At 38.5% G+C, this 18740-nt stretch overlaps 1 protein-coding gene across 2 annotated transcripts; it reads left to right on the top strand.

The window, feature by feature from the left end:
- Positions 1-10927: 10927 nt before the first annotated feature.
- LOC124633566 (bromodomain-containing protein 7-like) lies at positions 10928-17139 on the top strand. 2 transcript variants are annotated; one of them, XM_047168849.1, is made up of 12 exons: positions 10928-11089; positions 11171-11280; positions 11677-11805; positions 12184-12390; positions 12730-12930; positions 13898-14048; positions 14378-14515; positions 14795-14935; positions 15266-15396; positions 15684-15868; positions 16299-16477; positions 16971-17139. In XM_047168849.1, exons 1-12 carry the CDS (start codon positions 11062-11064, stop codon positions 17063-17065), a joined length of 1695 nt encoding a protein of 564 aa, XP_047024805.1. In that variant the 5' UTR covers positions 10928-11061; the 3' UTR covers positions 17066-17139. The 2 variants fall into 2 exon arrangements, with proteins under 2 accessions (XP_047024805.1, XP_047024810.1); XM_047168854.1 differs by lacking the exon at positions 11677-11805.
- Positions 17140-18740: the final 1601 nt, after the last annotated feature.

The following is an 18740-nucleotide window of genomic DNA, read 5'->3' as shown; positions in this document are numbered from 1 at the left end:
GAAACGACTCCAGATCCTGGCCAACACATGTGTGCTCTCGCATCAAGGTCAAAGAAACTTCAGGAGAAACTAGTGAAGTCATCAGGATGTGTCCAACACTGAGGAATGTTAGAGAAATTCGTAAAACGAGGCCTTATCTGCAATCTGAGGAAGATGCATCGAGCTAGTGAGCAGTGAGAGTGGTTTGGTGTGATGAACTTGAACTGAAAGTCTGAATGTTAACTGATTCACACAAATAATGACTGGTTTACCTACACATATGTCAAGATGTGCAAAAGTACATAAGTGCAGATTTTAAATTTTTTTAGAGGTACGACACAAATTGGGAAATTAAATCTTTATCTCGTCTACAATTACACACAAAACGAGACATTTGCCCATTCAAAACTCCCGAAGAATGAAAAGTTTTTGTTTCGAATTGACGTTACATGGCAATGCACAAAGCATTTTCTGACAAATGCTAAATGGCATTAAAATAAAAAGACTTTTATCTTAAGACCGTTACTAACTCAAGATAATACTATAAAAACGTACCTACTGAAAAAGACATTTACTTCGACCATATTCGGTAAGGCACCCCGTGACGTCGGTCACGTTCAAAATTGGGTATTTTTGAAAAAGCTCTCGTTTGTTCGTCACGGCTATCCATTTTTGATTTATCATTTTCAGTAGACGGAGTACAGTTTTTTTTGGATTAAAAACTTTGTGTTTTTTGTATTTCAGCTCTTTATTGTGGCATAATGGAAATAATTTTCATTGTCTCCTGCTAAATCAATCAAAGAATATCTAGTAGGTACCCAATATGTCTAAGCAGCGTGATCGTAAATCTACCGCCTTCTCTTCTTCATTTTCAAATTGGTCACCAACAATACCCTCACAAAAATCTTCCAGGACTTTATCGTAATTACCCTTTAAAGTTATAAAAACAATCAAATCAAACTGATCTCAGATAGGCGATACGTTAATACTCTCGTATAAGATTACCTACAAAAGCTGCCTTATCAAGATGTAAATAACATTTGCATCACATTACAATACAGATAAGAAACTATGTGGCACTACTTACTTCATAAATACACTTCGATAATGATATTTAGGGTACCAAGTCGCGTGGGACGCGGTTCATAGCCTGACTCAGTCGAAAATGTTCACTTTACATTCAGTACCATCAACAGTAATGAGATAAAACAGGAAAAATGACATATTCCAAGTAATCGCTCCTTAAAAGGATTCTGGTAAAATTCTTGGCTAGGTTTCGTAAACATTATAACGTGTTTTTAGGAGTTTAGCCTATTTCCCGTAGTGTTAGGTAAGGCTTTCGTAAATGCATCGAATCGCCTGTGTCGCACGCTGACATAAAGTTGCAGATATTTTTATTTTACGATTACATGTAGCACAATTAATTTACCCATACCTATATAATAAAAATGGGAAAGAAAGTAGAAATGTTCACAAATAATTATTTAAGTTCCTCAGATGCTTGTGAAATCGCCTGAAAAAGTCATAAAATAGTTAGAAATTCAAGCAATATGCTGTCTGGACTGTTCAGGCAGGTCAATGGTCGAGTACAGTGAATCAAATGGTATTAAAATCATTTCATTTAGACTCAGGTCACTTTACCACAGATTTTGGGCATAATAATGCTACTTTTGTAATCGGATTACAGACACGGCATCTTACATCGAACTATTCTCACCAATTAAGAATGTAATAAATACTTCTAAACGCTATGATAAGTGCGTTTAATGAAAGCTTTATGTTAATAAATATAGATTTATCACTATAATCCTGTAAGCCTGAACTTACTTATTGTTAATGTGTAGGAGAAACTTTTGATGAAGTTCGTATGAAGGTCGAATCTTGGGATTATTAGGTAAATACCCGGTCTGGAACTTTCACATAGATCAATGAACTACTTTTCGGGATCATTTTCGGGTTTAAATATGTTCTAAGCCAATCGTAACCTTCAAAAAACACAGTAGGTACTTGTTAATATAGTACGATCTTCCTATGTTTTGGCCCACAAACATTTCTGCACAAGAAAGAGGTTTTGCAGTCATTTGGATTTTTTTCTAAAAAAACATTTTTCCAATAACGGTGTTCCAATTACCAACAGAACAAAATTAGCGTTGCACTTTGTGCTCAGCCATGCTTGTCATAATTTAAACCAGACAATAGCCAGACGAATAATTCCGAAATAACTAGATATAGTAAAGCTCTGCCCTCCTACTTAATGATTATAGTGTAACTTGACCTCTGCCATCCCTATCAACATCTAATTGGCATCGATCTCAAATTACCGTTAAGTCTTAAAAACATTTCCTGCAGCATCGTTTGTCTTCCAGACCATTTGGCTTCAGTGTTAATTGGCATAGCATAAAGCGATCGTTATTATAACATCGGCGCAAGAGTCGATTGCGTCACCGCGCCGTTTCCGCGAGATACCGCTAGGGCTGCTAGCTGCATAATTAATAACGGCATGCTCTTGTTTCTTATTCAACTCTGACTTGACTTGCAAACACAACGGAAAACTTCATCAACAACAACATTTTACTTTGGAGGTTTAGTTTTATTCGAAAATGTTTAACAAATCTTAAAAAAAATAACTCTGCGAAGTCCTTGATCGATCGAAACGCCTCAGTTGATTAAACGAGTACCTCTTACTGTAAACTTAATCTCTACAATTGCTCCTGATCCACCCAGCCAACCCTGAGCATATGACAGTAGACACCCACATCGCCGATAGCCGATCTGTCGCCCAATGTCTAAATACGGAGCGACCGGATCAACAATAAAAATAAAATATCCTTTATAGCACTGTTTGTGGGTGACAACTTGTACGCTATGGCGTCTTCTCAATTTCTTGATCAATCGCTTCCTCACTGCTTTGGGCTTCGCGGGATGAGATAGGACGAAGATGGGTTTATAGTTGTGAAATGGAAATTAGAGACAATATGTTAGGGTCTTGGTAAACTCGATCCTTAGAAAATGTTTTTCCCTTTATGAATATAATGCCGCCGCATTATAGGTAGGTACATCATTCGATTTTAAAAAGTCCTCTGAGGAACCAATAAGCTTTCTGTGTATCAAAGGCTTTTGAAGTAAATACATGCCCTTAGGAACGGTATCTTCTGTAGGAAAAAAGGTCACATTACCATCGTAATATTTACATTACAACGTTCCGGTTACGCGATGCATTTCTCAGAAACGTTACCCGATGTTACACCGCCCTTACATCACGGATTACCAATACTGATGCATAAACGTAACGTTACTCGTCACTGCTAATCAGACGCACCGTAATAACTGCATTTTAACATGCATGGCTTATGACGTAGGAGATGGGTTGGTTCATTAGATGCAAACTTTCACCATATTTGCAGTAATAGAGGTTTGCGTTCAGTGATGAAAACAGACCCTTTGTCAAGAAGGACGCGATACTAAGAAATAATTTACTACGATACATAATTTACTAATCAGCATAAAAGCCAAAAAAACATCTAGTACACATTACAAAACAATTTCTTAAGTCAACAAGCAGAACACATGAGCCAATTTCCTTAGAGCCAGCGAACATAACTAGCCACTAAATAAACCGCGTATCTCTAACAAAATGTTGAAATTCCTGCAAGTTAGAACAGTAGAATTTTTCCCCTACATCCATAACTCGGGTTGCCTGCACAATTATGTTTATGAAGGTCTGGGAACAAAGGCCCAGATTATCAGGCGGGCGTAAACGGCCGAATTATATAGTTAAAGGAGTTAGGAATGTTAGGAATGCGCCGCGTCGCGGATGGTATGTGTGCATGAACGGGTATACACTCCAGCTAGATACGGAGGATTTGATGCACTAGGATAGACACATTTGCTAGACATAGAAGTGTTTATGTGATGTTTACTTTCTAAGTATTTGAAACATTATCAACAAAGTCAGAAAACTAATATATCACATAACGTCGAAGATTAACCAATTTTAGACCAGGCAGGTTGCATAGATGGAGTCGCAATGGATGGAACTTAGTTGCATTTTAGATAGGTACCTATGTTGATGGACCGTCAGTTGCCTAGCTAATTGCGCACTGTGGAATGTAGCTTCTTCAAATGTGTAGAAATATGTCCATCCATCCCAGTTTACCTCAATTCTCACCGCGTCTGTCGCAATACCTGCAATCTGCTTTACCTTTTCTAGGGCATCGATCCATTTGCTTGCTTTACTCATTAATATTGCCCACACCGTTCTCAAGCAACGATTATAATCACAATTTGGGAATAAACTTGCTTCATAATGGGAAAACGTAATACCCATTACAAGTATTACAATACAATGCATTGGTTCATTCTGTGCACGAAAGTATTTACCAATACCGACCTCACAGTTTGCGCATAACTACGCATAATTTTTTGTCAACTTTCCATTTGTATTGCTTATATTTCCTAATGTCTTTTGCATCGTTAATATATACCAGATCTTCATAACTTCGATCAAATGTCTTTTACCTCAATACCCAGATACAATCTAAATAAAATACCCATAAATATTCGTTGCGATTTATTATCTCAGTTATGAAGATATTGACCGTTTCCATGTCACAGATCTCGTTCTCACATAATTCGTAGCATGCATTTCACAATCTAGATAATTTTGTAGAACATCATTACCTAATGTTTTAATGACTTACAAAAACGTCAATTAGCACGAGATTAAAATGTGAGAATGATCTCATCGCATCGGGTTGTCCAATTTGATAAAATCTGCAAAAATGTGTAATCCTTTTAACACTTTGCCTCTTAGTCGGAATTTAACACTTTCGATAAAAGAGTCCGAAATGTCATAATAGGATATGGGATTGTATGAATATTTTCGCTATGGGTGCAAATTGAGAGTGGCGTGTGGTCGAATGCGCAGGCGTTAATGAAAGGTGAAATTCCGTGTGTGCGCTTGCTCAGTGTAGAGCGCGCTAAGTTACGCCGCGCCGCCATTATCGAGGATCTGCACGGGAGTGTCGCAGATGCTCATTGTTCATCACACCATCACACATTACATCGCCGGTGCTAATTGGCACCACGGACCCCAATCGAATTTTTTAGATAGTTGAGATATTTTTTTCTGTTTTGCTGAGCCGAGTAAACAAGGCTTTACGGTGAAATAAATTAGATTGCTTTATGGGGGCTGTTTATAAGTATTTATTAGGTAAACTTTATTGAAGACCTCTAATGCAATCATCGACGTATTCTTTTAAGTTCTAACAACATGTATGATGAAAACATCAATTAGATAAGTATACAAGAAAATATAGCAATCTATATAATGAATATTTCATGAACAGCAAAGCTACCTACTATCTGAATTACTGTTGAGTCAGTTTTATCTAGAAGTGCTAAATCTCCAACAATCATAAACAGCTGAACACTGGCATCTTTCATGTTCAGACAAGCAATAACGCCAATAAATCTAGAAGCAATCGACAAACGGTACATTGAACATTATAAAACCAATAGTTAGTTACAAACAATCGGAGATCAGACAAGCAATGCAGCATGAAGTGAAACAATGAATTTGAGCTATCTGAGTTAATGAGTGCGAGTTGCGCACGCGTCGCCGCGTCTGCGTCGTATCGCACTCGGCACCCGGTGGGTGGAACCACGCGACGCGAGATTTATTTGCCGCGATTTTCCATTAGCCGGCCAGCTGCGGCCGATTTAATTAGCCGATCACACGGAAGGATGCAATGGCAACAACAAACTGAAATTTTTCGATAAGGTTGTAGTCATGGTGGAGGGTTAAGCTTTCTGCAGGTAAGGCAGAAAGTTGATTTTTATTCCAGAAAGTGCGGTTACAATTTTTAAAAAGTTTTAGATCTTTAACAGCTGTTATTAGAAGAGCTTGATACGGTTCTTCAAAGATACGCGTCTTCTGAACTAAGCTTTCAGCTGCTACTTTTTCTGTTACTAATAATTACGATTCAGAACCTGAAAAATCTATTCAAGAGTGAACCCATGGCTATTTATATAGCCAGCCCTACCCGTACCGGCAGATCGGCCGGATCTGGCGGACAGACGACAATATAACTTTACTCTGCTCGATATTTTTAAATTTTAGAGACATATTGTGCCCGGACTTCTGATTAAGAGTAGGTACTCGAATATTACAACATAGGTAATAATGCACTCAGTCATATTGGTAACTTTTTTGTGTGCCTGTAGACCCTGTAAGTAGTGAGAAAATTGAGATGAACTAAATCTCAGTCCTGCTCCGCTATGAACCCATCCTAATGTAACAAACAACACACAGCATTACCTGTGTTATCAGCGAACAAATGGTGCTTCTAAATTAATTGTCGGTCGTCGGCGCGGGCGCTCCCGCCGAAAGCGATAGCAATGCTGTATCGATCATCGTGCCGGCCCGCGCACCTGCGCGCGCGCCGCTGTAAATACAACGTTCACGATTCTTATAAATTAAACTGTATAGTGTTAGATTTGTTAGCTGAAGTTACATGCAATGGCTTATACTGTTATTGGTTTCTTTTTATCGGAACAGGTACGAAGCTAAGAAATCTGATACTTTTAAGTGATCGTTTTGTCTTCGGCTCGGTCGTTAATAATATTGCAATGATTGGTAGTCGATGGAAGATCTATACATTTTTGTGTGAGCTTGTAGTATGCGGTTATGGTTGAACATAAACTTTCGCAATACTTCTAAAGACATAGGTATTTAGATTGAGACAAGGTTCGAAGTAACCGAGTTCTCCAGAAAGGTGACCTAAACACTAGCATAAATTCTGGTAATGATTGCGTTAATATTTTTGCAATTACAAGCATAACAAAACTCTTGAAAGTATTACACTGCGTCGATAAAATTTTCGCAAACAATGTCATTCCTAAAACCGATACGGTTTCGTTTCAGGTGAACTTGGCAATGTGAATGTAATAAGTATTGAAACACGAGACATGCAAAGCTGTCAGTTGCCACAATGTTGCTATATGATCGTCAACCGAGGTATTTACGACTTGAGCGAGAAATGATTATCGGCCAGCTGAGAAACTAATATGCTAATTAATTGGGTGGGTAGACATCACATGAGTGGTATTAAATAACATTCTAGAAGCTCGAAGGCTCTATAAAATTGCCTAAGGGCATTCTTGACCAGTTTTTGCACTTTCTAACGAGTTAGTAATGACAACAAGGATACGTGTGTATTATGTAATCAAGGAAAATTGATACAAAAATAAACATTAAAAATTATTAACTTCTTTCAGGGACTTCACAGCAATTTTTGGTCATTCATGCCTACAAACATTAAGATCAAAACGATTTGAGTGTTATTGTGACGCTAAGCATACCTACCTATATTCGCAAAAAGGAGGTAGGTAGTCCACCTAATATAAACGAAAACTTATAGGAATTTTAGCAGTTTGAGCTAGGTATCAGTTCTTTTTGTGTAAAAGTTGGTTTTTACCTACCCAAAATTATTCGTTTGTGTAAGTATGAAAGAATTCTACAACGCGATTGAGGTGGCTGAACTCTTGAAGTTGGTAGATTGTGGGTAGTTCTTAATATTTGTGTTTATGTAACATGTAGTTTTAGTATAGCTTCCGTTGGCATTATTCAATCGATGTGGAGATCAATACAAACAACTCGACTTAACTCGAGGCATGCAGGCGGAGGAGTAGCCGAGTAGCTGAGAGGCTAATTCCGCAATGTGAGTGCATTTCAATGAAAGCTTATAGTCAATATACTTAATACTAATACTAGTCAATAGTGGCATAAGATTTTTTTTGTAAAGTAAGTTTAAATCAGTTGCAAATATACCGTTGTGAGCACGGTAGACATGCAACAACCTTGAATTTGTGACGTCACACATCATAGTTCTGCTCTATACTCTAGCTAGTATATGTATACCTACTTACTTCCCTTATAAACTCCATAATGTACTATTCATATGTAAGTAGGTACCTCTTATGTTCTAGCTCTATGTACCTATAACCTCTAATATAAATATAGCTCTAACATAAATAACCTTAATTATTACCAGTATTAATCATTTCAGTTCGACACACAGCGGATAGTGCAAGTAAAGCCAGGGAAGTAAGTACCGTACCTAGAACTTAGAAAGTCGGGTAACCTATGAGTTTTTTTTATTTGCTTTTTAGTTATTGCTTGTTATTGCAAACGTAGGTATAGGTAGGTAGGTATAATTTATTATTGAATCACTGACCTGTATACGTTCTGCTTATATCCTTTTGAGACATTATTGTCGTTATAATAGAACTGTTCGGCATGAACATACCATACCTGTAAAGTATAAGTCCTTCACTACTATTGGCTGCACAAAATATCTAAGGTTTTATTTACCAACTAGCTTCTGCCCGCGACTTCGTACGCGGATAAAGTCCCTTATGCCAGCGACTACGGGGTGAGCAAAATCAAAGATCTGAACCGTCTGATATTGTATTTTAAGGCGAGGAAGTGGTCAACAATAATTCCATAACCGGCACGCGCATCTAAGGCGCCAAAAGGGGTCGGAGCGTCTGAGCGGGGCGAGGATAACAATACGCGCGCTAGCTTATAACTAAAAGTCGTAAGCGACAAAATGGTTTTGTAATTTTAATATTTAGAAATGATAATTTAATAAAAATTCCTACTACCATTTTAAAGAGTATGTATATACTCAACTACTAAAAAAGTTAAGAGGCTTAAATCGGTCCCGTTTGCCCATAATATGTGAATCTCTTTTTAAAAAGAGGTATGTTTGATATATTTTTCTCTGTTATAAAAGTTACCTAATCATGTTTCTACAACTAACAAAATAAGGCTTATATCATGAACTTTCAGGTAACCAAGTTGTATTTTGATCCGTTTTGTATTTACTGAGAAAAATTGACATCCTTGGCGCCAAAAATTCCAATTCGTCCTCTTAAGGGCCCGTTGACTTGAAAACAACGGAATACGCATAGCCATTAGAAACGTTCCATATATTTAATTTTTGTACTTCAACGGCAAAAGCACAGCAGACTAAACAAAACGCTGAGAACTGAACCGCAAAAGACGTGACCATAGGGATAAAAGTAGTGATTCTAATTAGTCCGCATTTAAGTTGTGTGTGGCAAAAATATTACACGTATTAATACGTTAAAAAAAACATTAAATGTTACTGAGATGACAAAGTCGTGATGACTTAGTGGAAGTCGTGGTGGTTTAGTGGGTAGAGAACCAATCTCTCAAGTATGAGCGTATGTCTTTGATTCCTGGTCTGGCAAGTACCTGCCAATGCAACTTTTCTAAGTTCGTATGTACTTTCTACGTATATTTTGGATACCAATGATCGTTATTTGGAGGGGATGTTAAACTGTAGGTTCCGGCTGTCATTGAACATTCTTGGCAGTCGTTATGGGTAGTCAGATGCCAGTAAGTCTGACCAGTTTTACCAAGGGGTATTGGGTTGAGCGGGTAACTGGGTTGTGGAGCTCAGATATGCAGTTGATCCTTGTAAAACACTGGTACTCAGTTACATCGTGACTGGAAGTCGACTCTAACATAATTGGGACAAAGGCTCTTGAGATAATAACGACAATAATAATGAGATATAAGCACCGCAGGACATCTGAGGCTGATGACGGGGAGTAGCGACCCCGGTGGGCTATATATACTGAGTTCTCCAGGGTATACTGTCCCCCATCTCCGGCCGGTCGGAGTGAACCATGACGGGGGTAGGTCTCACGCCTCTGGTTTGGCTTGGCCGTCCAGAGTGGAGTCGCTAGAGCAGGGTTAGTAGCCCTGCTCGGAGGATAGGTGCCTCGTGGTAAGTGACCCACAGGGAGCGCGTAATCTGCGTTTAAAATCCGCCGAGGTATCCTCACCATTATTTTAGGATTATGTAAAAGACGGACTAATTACTTTTTTTGATTCAACATACTACCTATTTCATAACATTCATTTCTATACATTTCAAGTGTAGTATTGCTCTTGAAGTTCCACATCAGGTGTTCCAGATCTTCGATGTATATACGTCAATAGAGAGTGCTTATCAGGTTGAACCACTTTTGCTAAAACGTCATATCTTTATATGCTATAGTCTAGCTGGGCTCCTGGCGTTCCGCATCAGGTGTTCTACATCTTCAATTTTTATAAGTCAACAGAGAGTGCTTATCAGATTGAACAACTTTTGCTAAAACGTCACACCTCTATATGCTATAGTCTAGCTGGGCCCCTGGAGTTCCACATCAGGTGTTTTAGATCTTCAATTTGTATAAGTCAATAGAAAGTGCTTATCAAATTGAACAACTTTTGCTAAAACGTCATACCTGTATATGGTACAGAGAAGCTGGGCTCTTGGGATTCCACATCAGGTGTTCCAGATCTTAAAATTTATTATCTCAGCTGAAAATGCTCATCATATGAAACAATTTTTGCCATGGCACCATATTTGTATCTCTTATAGTTTTGTTGGTCTGTTGGTGTTCTGCATCAGGTCTTCAAGTTTCGAAGATAAATTATAGCCTATATGTTGACCAGGCTTAATACTGATACAACAAAGAAAAAATCATTGAAATCCGTCCAGTAGTTCCGAAGATTAGCGTGTACAAACAAACAGACATACAGACATACAGACAAACAGACAGAATTTTTTTTTTGGATTTGTGCTCCATTACTGTTTCTAAACCCCACCCAATTATTATTTTTTTAATATATTCAATGTACAGACACAGTTTTTTTACAGATTTATTATATGTATAGATAGCATTTAAGTGCAATGACCGAATACATTTTTTTCTGCAATGGAGAACGTACTGCCGTTTGGCGCGTTCCAGGCAGTTTGATCGCCGTTATGCTCTCTGTTCTTCTATCTTTATCTAACCGCAACCAAACTTCATCGATCTTTCTCTGTCGTATGCAGTAAAGCATGTATTTGTGAAAAACTGGAATGCATCTGACACTTGATTTAGGAAGATGTCTACTAGTTGTTTAGACATTTAATTTGTTAAATTTATTAGATTTTATCAATAAATACGGCTTTGTATAACTTAAAATAGGTGCAGATTGTTCAAAACAATCTCCCTAAAATGGATGACATAGAAAAATTAAGTTGTAGTGAGTAAAACTTACCGCCGCGTCGCGTTCTCGTAACTCAGTTTACTTACTATGCTTATAATACGAATTTCTGTTTTACAGAAGAAGAATTGGAAGCCAGTGATGTTGAAAACTCTGCCACTGACGACCACAAAGATATGGACGAGAAACCAAGTAATAAAAGGAAGCGGAGACGCCGTGAAATTGACATGGTAAGGATCGATACCGCCGCCAACGTAGTCTTCACTTTTGCAAACACATTTGTTTATTGATATTAATTAAAACTAGTTTGTAACTCCACTAAAAGACAATTCGGACTTAAAACTGTCCACTCACATTTCATAGTTTCTATATGGCTAGCCACTTATATTACAGGCAACATAATATCTATTTCGTACACTATAATTTGAACATCTAACAACACAGCATTCTTTCGGCTTCAATTAGAGCTAAGCTCCCATACATAACACCAATGTGAGCTATCCAAAATTTTTATTCTTTTAGTATTCTTTCTGTGACAACATTCACATACATTTTCAAAAACACAATTTTTCACTTTAAAAATGCTACCTTTGTGATGGTCTCTTCAATCTGTGGGATTGTTCCAGATTAAAATGTCCGATGATGATGATACGGATGATGAGGGCCTGGCTAAGAAGCTCATTCGTCGGCTCAGTCCGGGCCCGGGGCCCAACTCTCCGGCTTCTCACAGGGAACCTCGCACTTGTGTGCTGAAGGTAACTGGTGAAACTATCAATTTTGTAAGGGTGATTTATTAGTGTAGATAAATATTTCCTTCTTCCTCGGAACTCTGTCTTTGAATGCTTGTCACAGTTCATTAATTTCTGCCTTTTTTATACTTTTTCTGCAAAGTGGCTTTTTATTTCCCTTGCTTATTTGTCGGATACATACTTATGTTCTGGTACCTACTTCGAGAAAGTCTGCTAATCTTAAATCTCTTTGAATGCTGCAATAATTTTGTTGTGTGTACATTTACACAAAATTCAAACAGAAATAACGAATTTTAAAACCAGAATTCTAATTTGAAACATAATTTTGATCCATAGAAATTATCATCTAATTCCATTATAATTAATACAAGAATCTCTTCACAGGCAAGTCAGAAGAGAAGACCACTATCCCGTCTCCTGGAACAGCTACTCCGCAACCTAGAAAAGCGGGACCCCAACCAGTTCTTTGCCTGGCCAGTGAACGATAACTTCGCTCCAGGGTATTCAGACATCATCAGGCGACCGATGGACTTCTCTACCATGAAACAGAAGATAGATGATAATGAGTACAAATCACTCAATTGTTTTATTGTAAGTGTACTTTTATAGAAAATTGTTTTTATTAATTTTTAACCCCAAGTCAAAAGTGATGGGCTGTTATGAATATTGTTAGTGCAATCTTTCATTACCACCAAAAAATCAGTTTTATATACTTATCTACATGAATTCCATAGAAATCAAAGTAAATAAATAAAAAAGTCTACAGATTGCATGGCATGTAGGTCTTGAGGTTTCACATTACATGCAAAATATATATGCTCTCAAATCTGTCTAGCCTTTTCATCAACAATTAATTAACTCACTGAAGGTAACTTCAACTGACCAATTGAATTCTTTGATCTTTGCAATTGAATCTTTATCCACATACAGAGTGACTTCAAACTAATGTGCAACAACGCAATGAAGTACAACAAGCCCGGCACGGTCTACCACAAGGCTGCCCGTCGTCTCCTCCACGCTGGCCTCAAGCAGCTCACTCCTCAGAAGCTGCGTCCCCTCGGCAACCTCCTCACGTACATGTATGAGATACCCATTAAGGAGCTGGGCTTTGATATCGGGAAAATGGATGTGGTAAGTGTGTTCTGTTGTTTGTTTTTTGTTGTGAATAGCCTCGCAAAGTAAAATTGCAGGTTTAATGAATAATGTTGGTGGTTGAATTTGTGCTAATATTGGAATTTGGTTATTGAATTTTTACTAATATTAATTATGGGATTTGTTGGTTAAAAGTGACTTCAACTTTTGTCTAAACTCAACTAGAGTTTGAAAGATAAAATTGCAACTTTATTTTGCGAGGTAAAAATAAATGTTGTATCAAGCCAGTCCCAGACGCGCACATAAAATCCTCACGTAAAAATAAAAGAACAACATTTACCTGTCATTAGCTTAGTTCGTAAAAAAGCACAACTACCTTCTTTTTTATTATTTATATTGAAGTTGTAACTAAACATGTTGATAAAATGACTTTTTGCATCGCAGCCTCTTAGGACGTACGGCAGAAAGGTGATAATTTGTAATAATTAATAGTTTAATAGGAGCGTAGTCGTGTATTAGGCGTAGCGACATTTTGTTTGCTTCTGTCGGTCTGTTCGCGAGTGTTGTGTGTGGGTAGGACGATCGCGCGTGAGCATATGCATGAAATACGTCATAACGGGCCACTGACTGGAGGAATGGAGACGAGAGTAAGTCATTTTGTATCTTAAATAAAATCCTTTTCTAAGAATTGACAAAGATTTGAAAGAAATCCTGGATTTCCTATGTATATTCTTCTTTTAAAATTCTTAGGCATTGTATACATTTCAAAATTGAAACTATTGTGATAAAGCTAAAATAACTTAGACTGATACTAATGACATTAGATTCTCCAAAATTTGGCAAATAAATCGTCTGCAATAACAAGACTCAGTTATCAGTCTGAAAATGTTCCCTAAAACACATAAAAACAGAAACCTCCCTTTATCTTTCGCGAAACCTCTCGTCTCCAATCCCCCCGTCATGGCCCCCTCCCCAGTCTCGGGTAGTAAGGCATGTGTGTGTTCAGCACAAGGTGCTGAAGCGGTCCAGCCCCATCAAGAGCGGCGGCTCCGAGGCCGAGGCTGCCTCCGACGGCGGACACGACGCGGGACCTGATAGCTTGAAGATGCAGATGGAGGCAGCTAGAGAACAGCATAGGAGACGGCTGGCTAAGAAAGGTATTTTACAAATGTGGTATTTTTTGTGAAGGCTTAAATTTTTAACTGATTTTGTTTTTTTAAAGTCTTCTTTTTTTAATTTTAATAAGGAAATTTTTGCATATTGATTTTTTTATTCATTCTTTAATTGTGCCTAATTTGAAAAGTGTTTCTATAACTTTCCGGTGAATGTAAAATTTTAGCGTATTAAATTCGCACTCGTCCATCAAGTATCGATTTAGAATTAATAATTAGAATGAAGACATATCAATTTCTTTTTGTTTCAAATTTGTTTTTTCTCTCAACTCATTTCTAAACGTGTTTTTTATTAAGTTTTTTTCTTTGTTCAGCGTTCCCCCGCATGGACTCAGAGGGCAAGACCACACTATGTCTGGTCACCAACACAGTGGAAGGTTCGGGGGAAGAGAAGCCTCTCACGCTTGGCCGGTACATCGGCAAGCTCACACAGGGCAGTGGCACTTTACATAGTAAGTATATACAGTTGATACAGCTTGTTTCCACATTATGTAATGTTTTTACAAATCAATATTTACTCATCATCCACCCAGTAATTGACCAGTTCTTCCTAGGATGCTGGACGAAGGTTTTAGTACCTGTTTAAAGAGGCATACGGGGCAGCGATTCTCGGCTTTTCCCAATTAACCCATGTTCTATAAGTACACAGTACTTACCTAAATATGTATGTAATATTAATATGGATATGTGTTTACATATTTACAAGTAAATATTGTTCTTTCTTTCCCCAGCACCCCGCGAGGACCGTCGCAACGTGGCGAAGGGCGTGAAGCCGCTGAACTACGGCCCCTTCAGCTCGTACGCGCCTTCCTACGACGGCACCTTCGCTACCCTCACCAAGGAGGAGTCGCATCTACTGTACCATACGTTACGTGAGTGACTTGCATCAATATTGAGTGATGACTGTGATAGAGAAATTAAAAACGATTATTTTTTTCTGTAAAAAATACATGTAATACACCTCATGTCCACGTGAGAAATAAGAAATGGGCGTCAGGTCTTTATTCAAGCAACAAATGTGTAAAAGCAGATTGAGAAGAAAAAAAAAATACAAAATATTTCTATCTATGCTCTCTTTCTATTTGCTTTATAGGAATTTCATATAACATGTAGGAGACTAATGTCAGAATTCTATCTCTACTAAATCGACAGATAGATATCTTATTGAAATCTGCATTAAAAGACATTTCTCACATACCCAGCATATGAAACGGGCCAGAGTACTGAAGAGCCACTTCGCTTCGCCCCTGACTCGCCGTGGTCGCTCATATACGACATGGAGGCGCTCTTCCCGGACAAGAAGCAGCAGGAACCACCACCCTCACCTGAAAATGTAAGTTATAACACAACACTAGAATTTCTAGACTTAAAAACCTAATTAATAATGCGTATATTCCAACAGTCCCTCTCAAATATTCAAGTATTTTCGATCTTAAATCAAAAATCGTTTATTCAAACTTGGCTGCCAAACAGCCCTTTTTGTGCGCCAGAAATTGACAAAAGACATCCCCCAAAACACCCACCCTTCACATCTTCCTATGTGTTTTTGCTTGCCCAAGTTTAACAACGACATAATTTATGTCGTTGTTAATCGTTTATGAGACTAAAATTTTTTTACAGGACCTCTCAAAGGTAAAGGTGGACATAGACCAGCTTCGCACCCTCTCCGAGCTGGGCATCGACGTGGACTACCTGAACGACATCGAAGAGGAGGTGGCCGCTTCCCAGCATGACTACGGCATCTCCGCGCCGCTGAGGCACACGCATGAACTGCTGCTCAAACTCGAGAAGGAACAGAAAGACAGGTATGTAGTATATAAGCTAGAGAATGAGTAAAGGGTCACATTTCACATCATCATCATCATCATCATCATCATCATCACACAAGGTTCAACTCATATATAGGTACGTCATCGTCTGCCTAGCATTTCTCAATTATGTTGGGGTTGCCTTCCATTCAAGCGGATGCAGCTAAGTGTTTTACTTGGAGTGATTGCTTATATGAATTCCTTTGTCTGCCCAGTTACATGGGCGCAAGACTGGTTTTCAGGGTTCTGGTTACCCTTAACGACAGCCAACGATGTTGAAATGACAGTCGAGACCCAATAATTTTGAGCTTTCCGAAACACGGCAAATCTCAAACGTTAGCGCGGCTTTGTCTTAGTCACGAGTTCTTCACCATCCCAATGTCATAATATCAACCACAGACATAATCTCTAACCCTTTCACCCCCAGGTTATCAGCCCCTCCGCCGTGGCACCTGTCGCTGGCGGCGCGGGCAGGAGCCCAGGAGCGCGAGCTGGCGCGGCTGGTGACGTGCTGCCTGCGCGGCATGCTGCAGCGCGTGCCGCCGCGCCACGTGGCGCCCGTGCCCGCGCTCAGGAAGGCCATGGGCGTCACGCTCGATCATTTAGGTGAGGACATAAATGTATTGGAGATGGTTGGGGGATTGTCCAATGGGGGGAAGACTAAATACCTGATAATGTTTTTGATGTAAACTAGTGACATAAACAATGCTGAGATTTGAAAACAAATTAGTAAAAATACGTTTATAATATATCATATAATATATATAATATATCAAACAACTTCTCTTAAGACTGACAATGCTGTACTGAAAACCACATCAAAATCGGTTCAGCTAAATGAGATAATCACGCAAAGACACCATACGTGCAAGTCAAACTGAAAACCTTTTTGAAATCGTTTAATTAATTAAATAAGGCTTTTTATTATTTTACATTTGATCTTTAAATGCGTGAAGAAGGCGAAAGTTACAAAATAACAACGAACGTATAAAAGAACTGTAGATATCAATTTGTAAAACAAACACGTTACATAGTGTGAACAGTTAAATTTTTGTTGTAATATTGTTTTTCCTATTTCTATGGCTTCTTTCAATTACAGACACCCCCATGGCCGTGGATGATTTTGAGCTAGAAATGAATGAGCATCGCGATGTGGCGTCGGACCCCGACTCGCGGTCCAGTCACGACAAGTGATAGCAGTACTTAATTATTGTTATACTATTACTAAGTAGGGATAGGAAATATTAATAAATGATAAGACTTATTAATTTGTTGTTTTATTCGGAATTTATTATATGTATAGATATCTGTTTGTCTACCTGCTCCTTAAAAATCAAGGTTTTTCAGGCATCGTTTTGTTAGACTGAAAAAGTGAAAATACAATGTTCCAATTTTGTATATACCGATAGAAATGTGTATATGAATTCATTTGTTTTACAATTCCGCATATGTGATAACAGATGGCGTTACCATTGCGTATCTTTCGTACACAAAGTTTAACGTGATAACGATAGATGGCGCTTGTTTAATAATAATAACTTCATTAACGTGGCACAAGATGGCAATACCGGTCTTTTTAATTTGACAATAATTGACATTTAACTTTCTTTCGGGCGGGTGTAGTCAAATGTACACTAAAGTTCAAAGAATCGCAACACTTTTATGAAACTGAATCTTATTGAATTTTGTATTACATTGAATGTGCTAGAGTAGGTTGATTTGTAAATAATTTCATAATAACATTTAAATACTAGCTTTTATGAGGCTCCGTAATAAATTACACTTCCTACTTCCTAGCTCGTTTGACCCCACTATGATTTGGTTTTAATTCGCGTACTTAAGCAAAAATTAATTGTAGATACCAAACGGTTCTTCTTACCCACCTATATAATGACTAAAACCAAAAAGCAATTAATCCTCCGAGCCTTTTCCCTACTATTTTGGGGTCGGCTTCCAGTCTAACCGGATTCAGCTGACCAGTGCTTTACAAGAAGCGACTGCCCGTCTGACCTCCTCAACCCAGTTACCCGGGCAACCCGATACCCCTTGGTTAGACTGGCTTCTGACTACCCGTAACGACTGCCAAGGATGTTCAATGACAGCCGGGACCTACAGTTTAACGTGCCATCCGAAACACAGTCAATGGTGTCTAAGATATACTTAGAAAGTACATACAAACTAAGAAAAGTTGCATTGGTACTTGCCTGACCTGGGGCCCGATTCTCCTAATTTTACTTAAGCGTCATACTATTCACGTTCGACTCGGTTCGACTGAGATCCAATCCCGACTCGATTACGATTGAAGCGTCTGTGGCATTCCGCTATTTTTTCTTTGAAATAAACGTTTTTATCCTTTTCTGTCATTCAATAATGAATAATTTTGTCTGCAAATGATTTACGATTGCAAAATGATTGTACAGCAAACTACCGTATAGACCAAAATAGCAGACCAATCGCAAACCAATCGAATGTCATTGGAATACGATTGGTCTTTTATTAGTAGCAGAATGCCCTTTAAGTTTAAAACTGCTATTGCGATCATATCGCGATTCAATTTCTGATCGATTTTGACATTATTAACTTAGGAGAATCGGGCCCCTGGGACCTAATCCAAAAAGCAATTACAAATCATAAACACCAAAATCCTAGTCTTTCTCCCAATAACCATCCACATTAATAGATCTGTAATCCCGTATGCCCTCAACATTGAACCTGCATGACGTTACTTCCGAGCATACCCGAACACTTCCGATCGCTCGGCGGCGCGTGCGACCGGCGGCGCGCGGCCGCTCACACGCGCCGCACGCGACGCACTTGACGCGAGGGGACGGCATAATATGCCGAATGGGTAATCGATCAGTGATTTGAA

This window comes from Helicoverpa zea, chromosome 1 (genome assembly GCF_022581195.2).
Source record: "Helicoverpa zea isolate HzStark_Cry1AcR chromosome 1, ilHelZeax1.1, whole genome shotgun sequence".
In the NCBI taxonomy this organism is placed as follows: domain Eukaryota; kingdom Metazoa; phylum Arthropoda; class Insecta; order Lepidoptera; family Noctuidae; genus Helicoverpa; species Helicoverpa zea.
The sequence above is the reverse complement of the archived record's forward strand: the minus strand, read 5'-3'. Positions and strand labels throughout refer to the sequence as shown.

Coding starts and splice junctions, on each gene's coding strand:
- LOC124633566 (XM_047168849.1), top strand. CDS start 11,062: ATGGATGACATAGAAAAATTAAGTTGTA. Junction 12,391..12,729: donor AATCACTCAATTGTTTTATT/GTAAGTGTACTT, acceptor ATCCACATACAG/AGTGACTTCAAACTAATGTG. Junction 14,936..15,265: donor TCTACTGTACCATACGTTAC/GTGAGTGACTTG, acceptor TCACATACCCAG/CATATGAAACGGGCCAGAGT.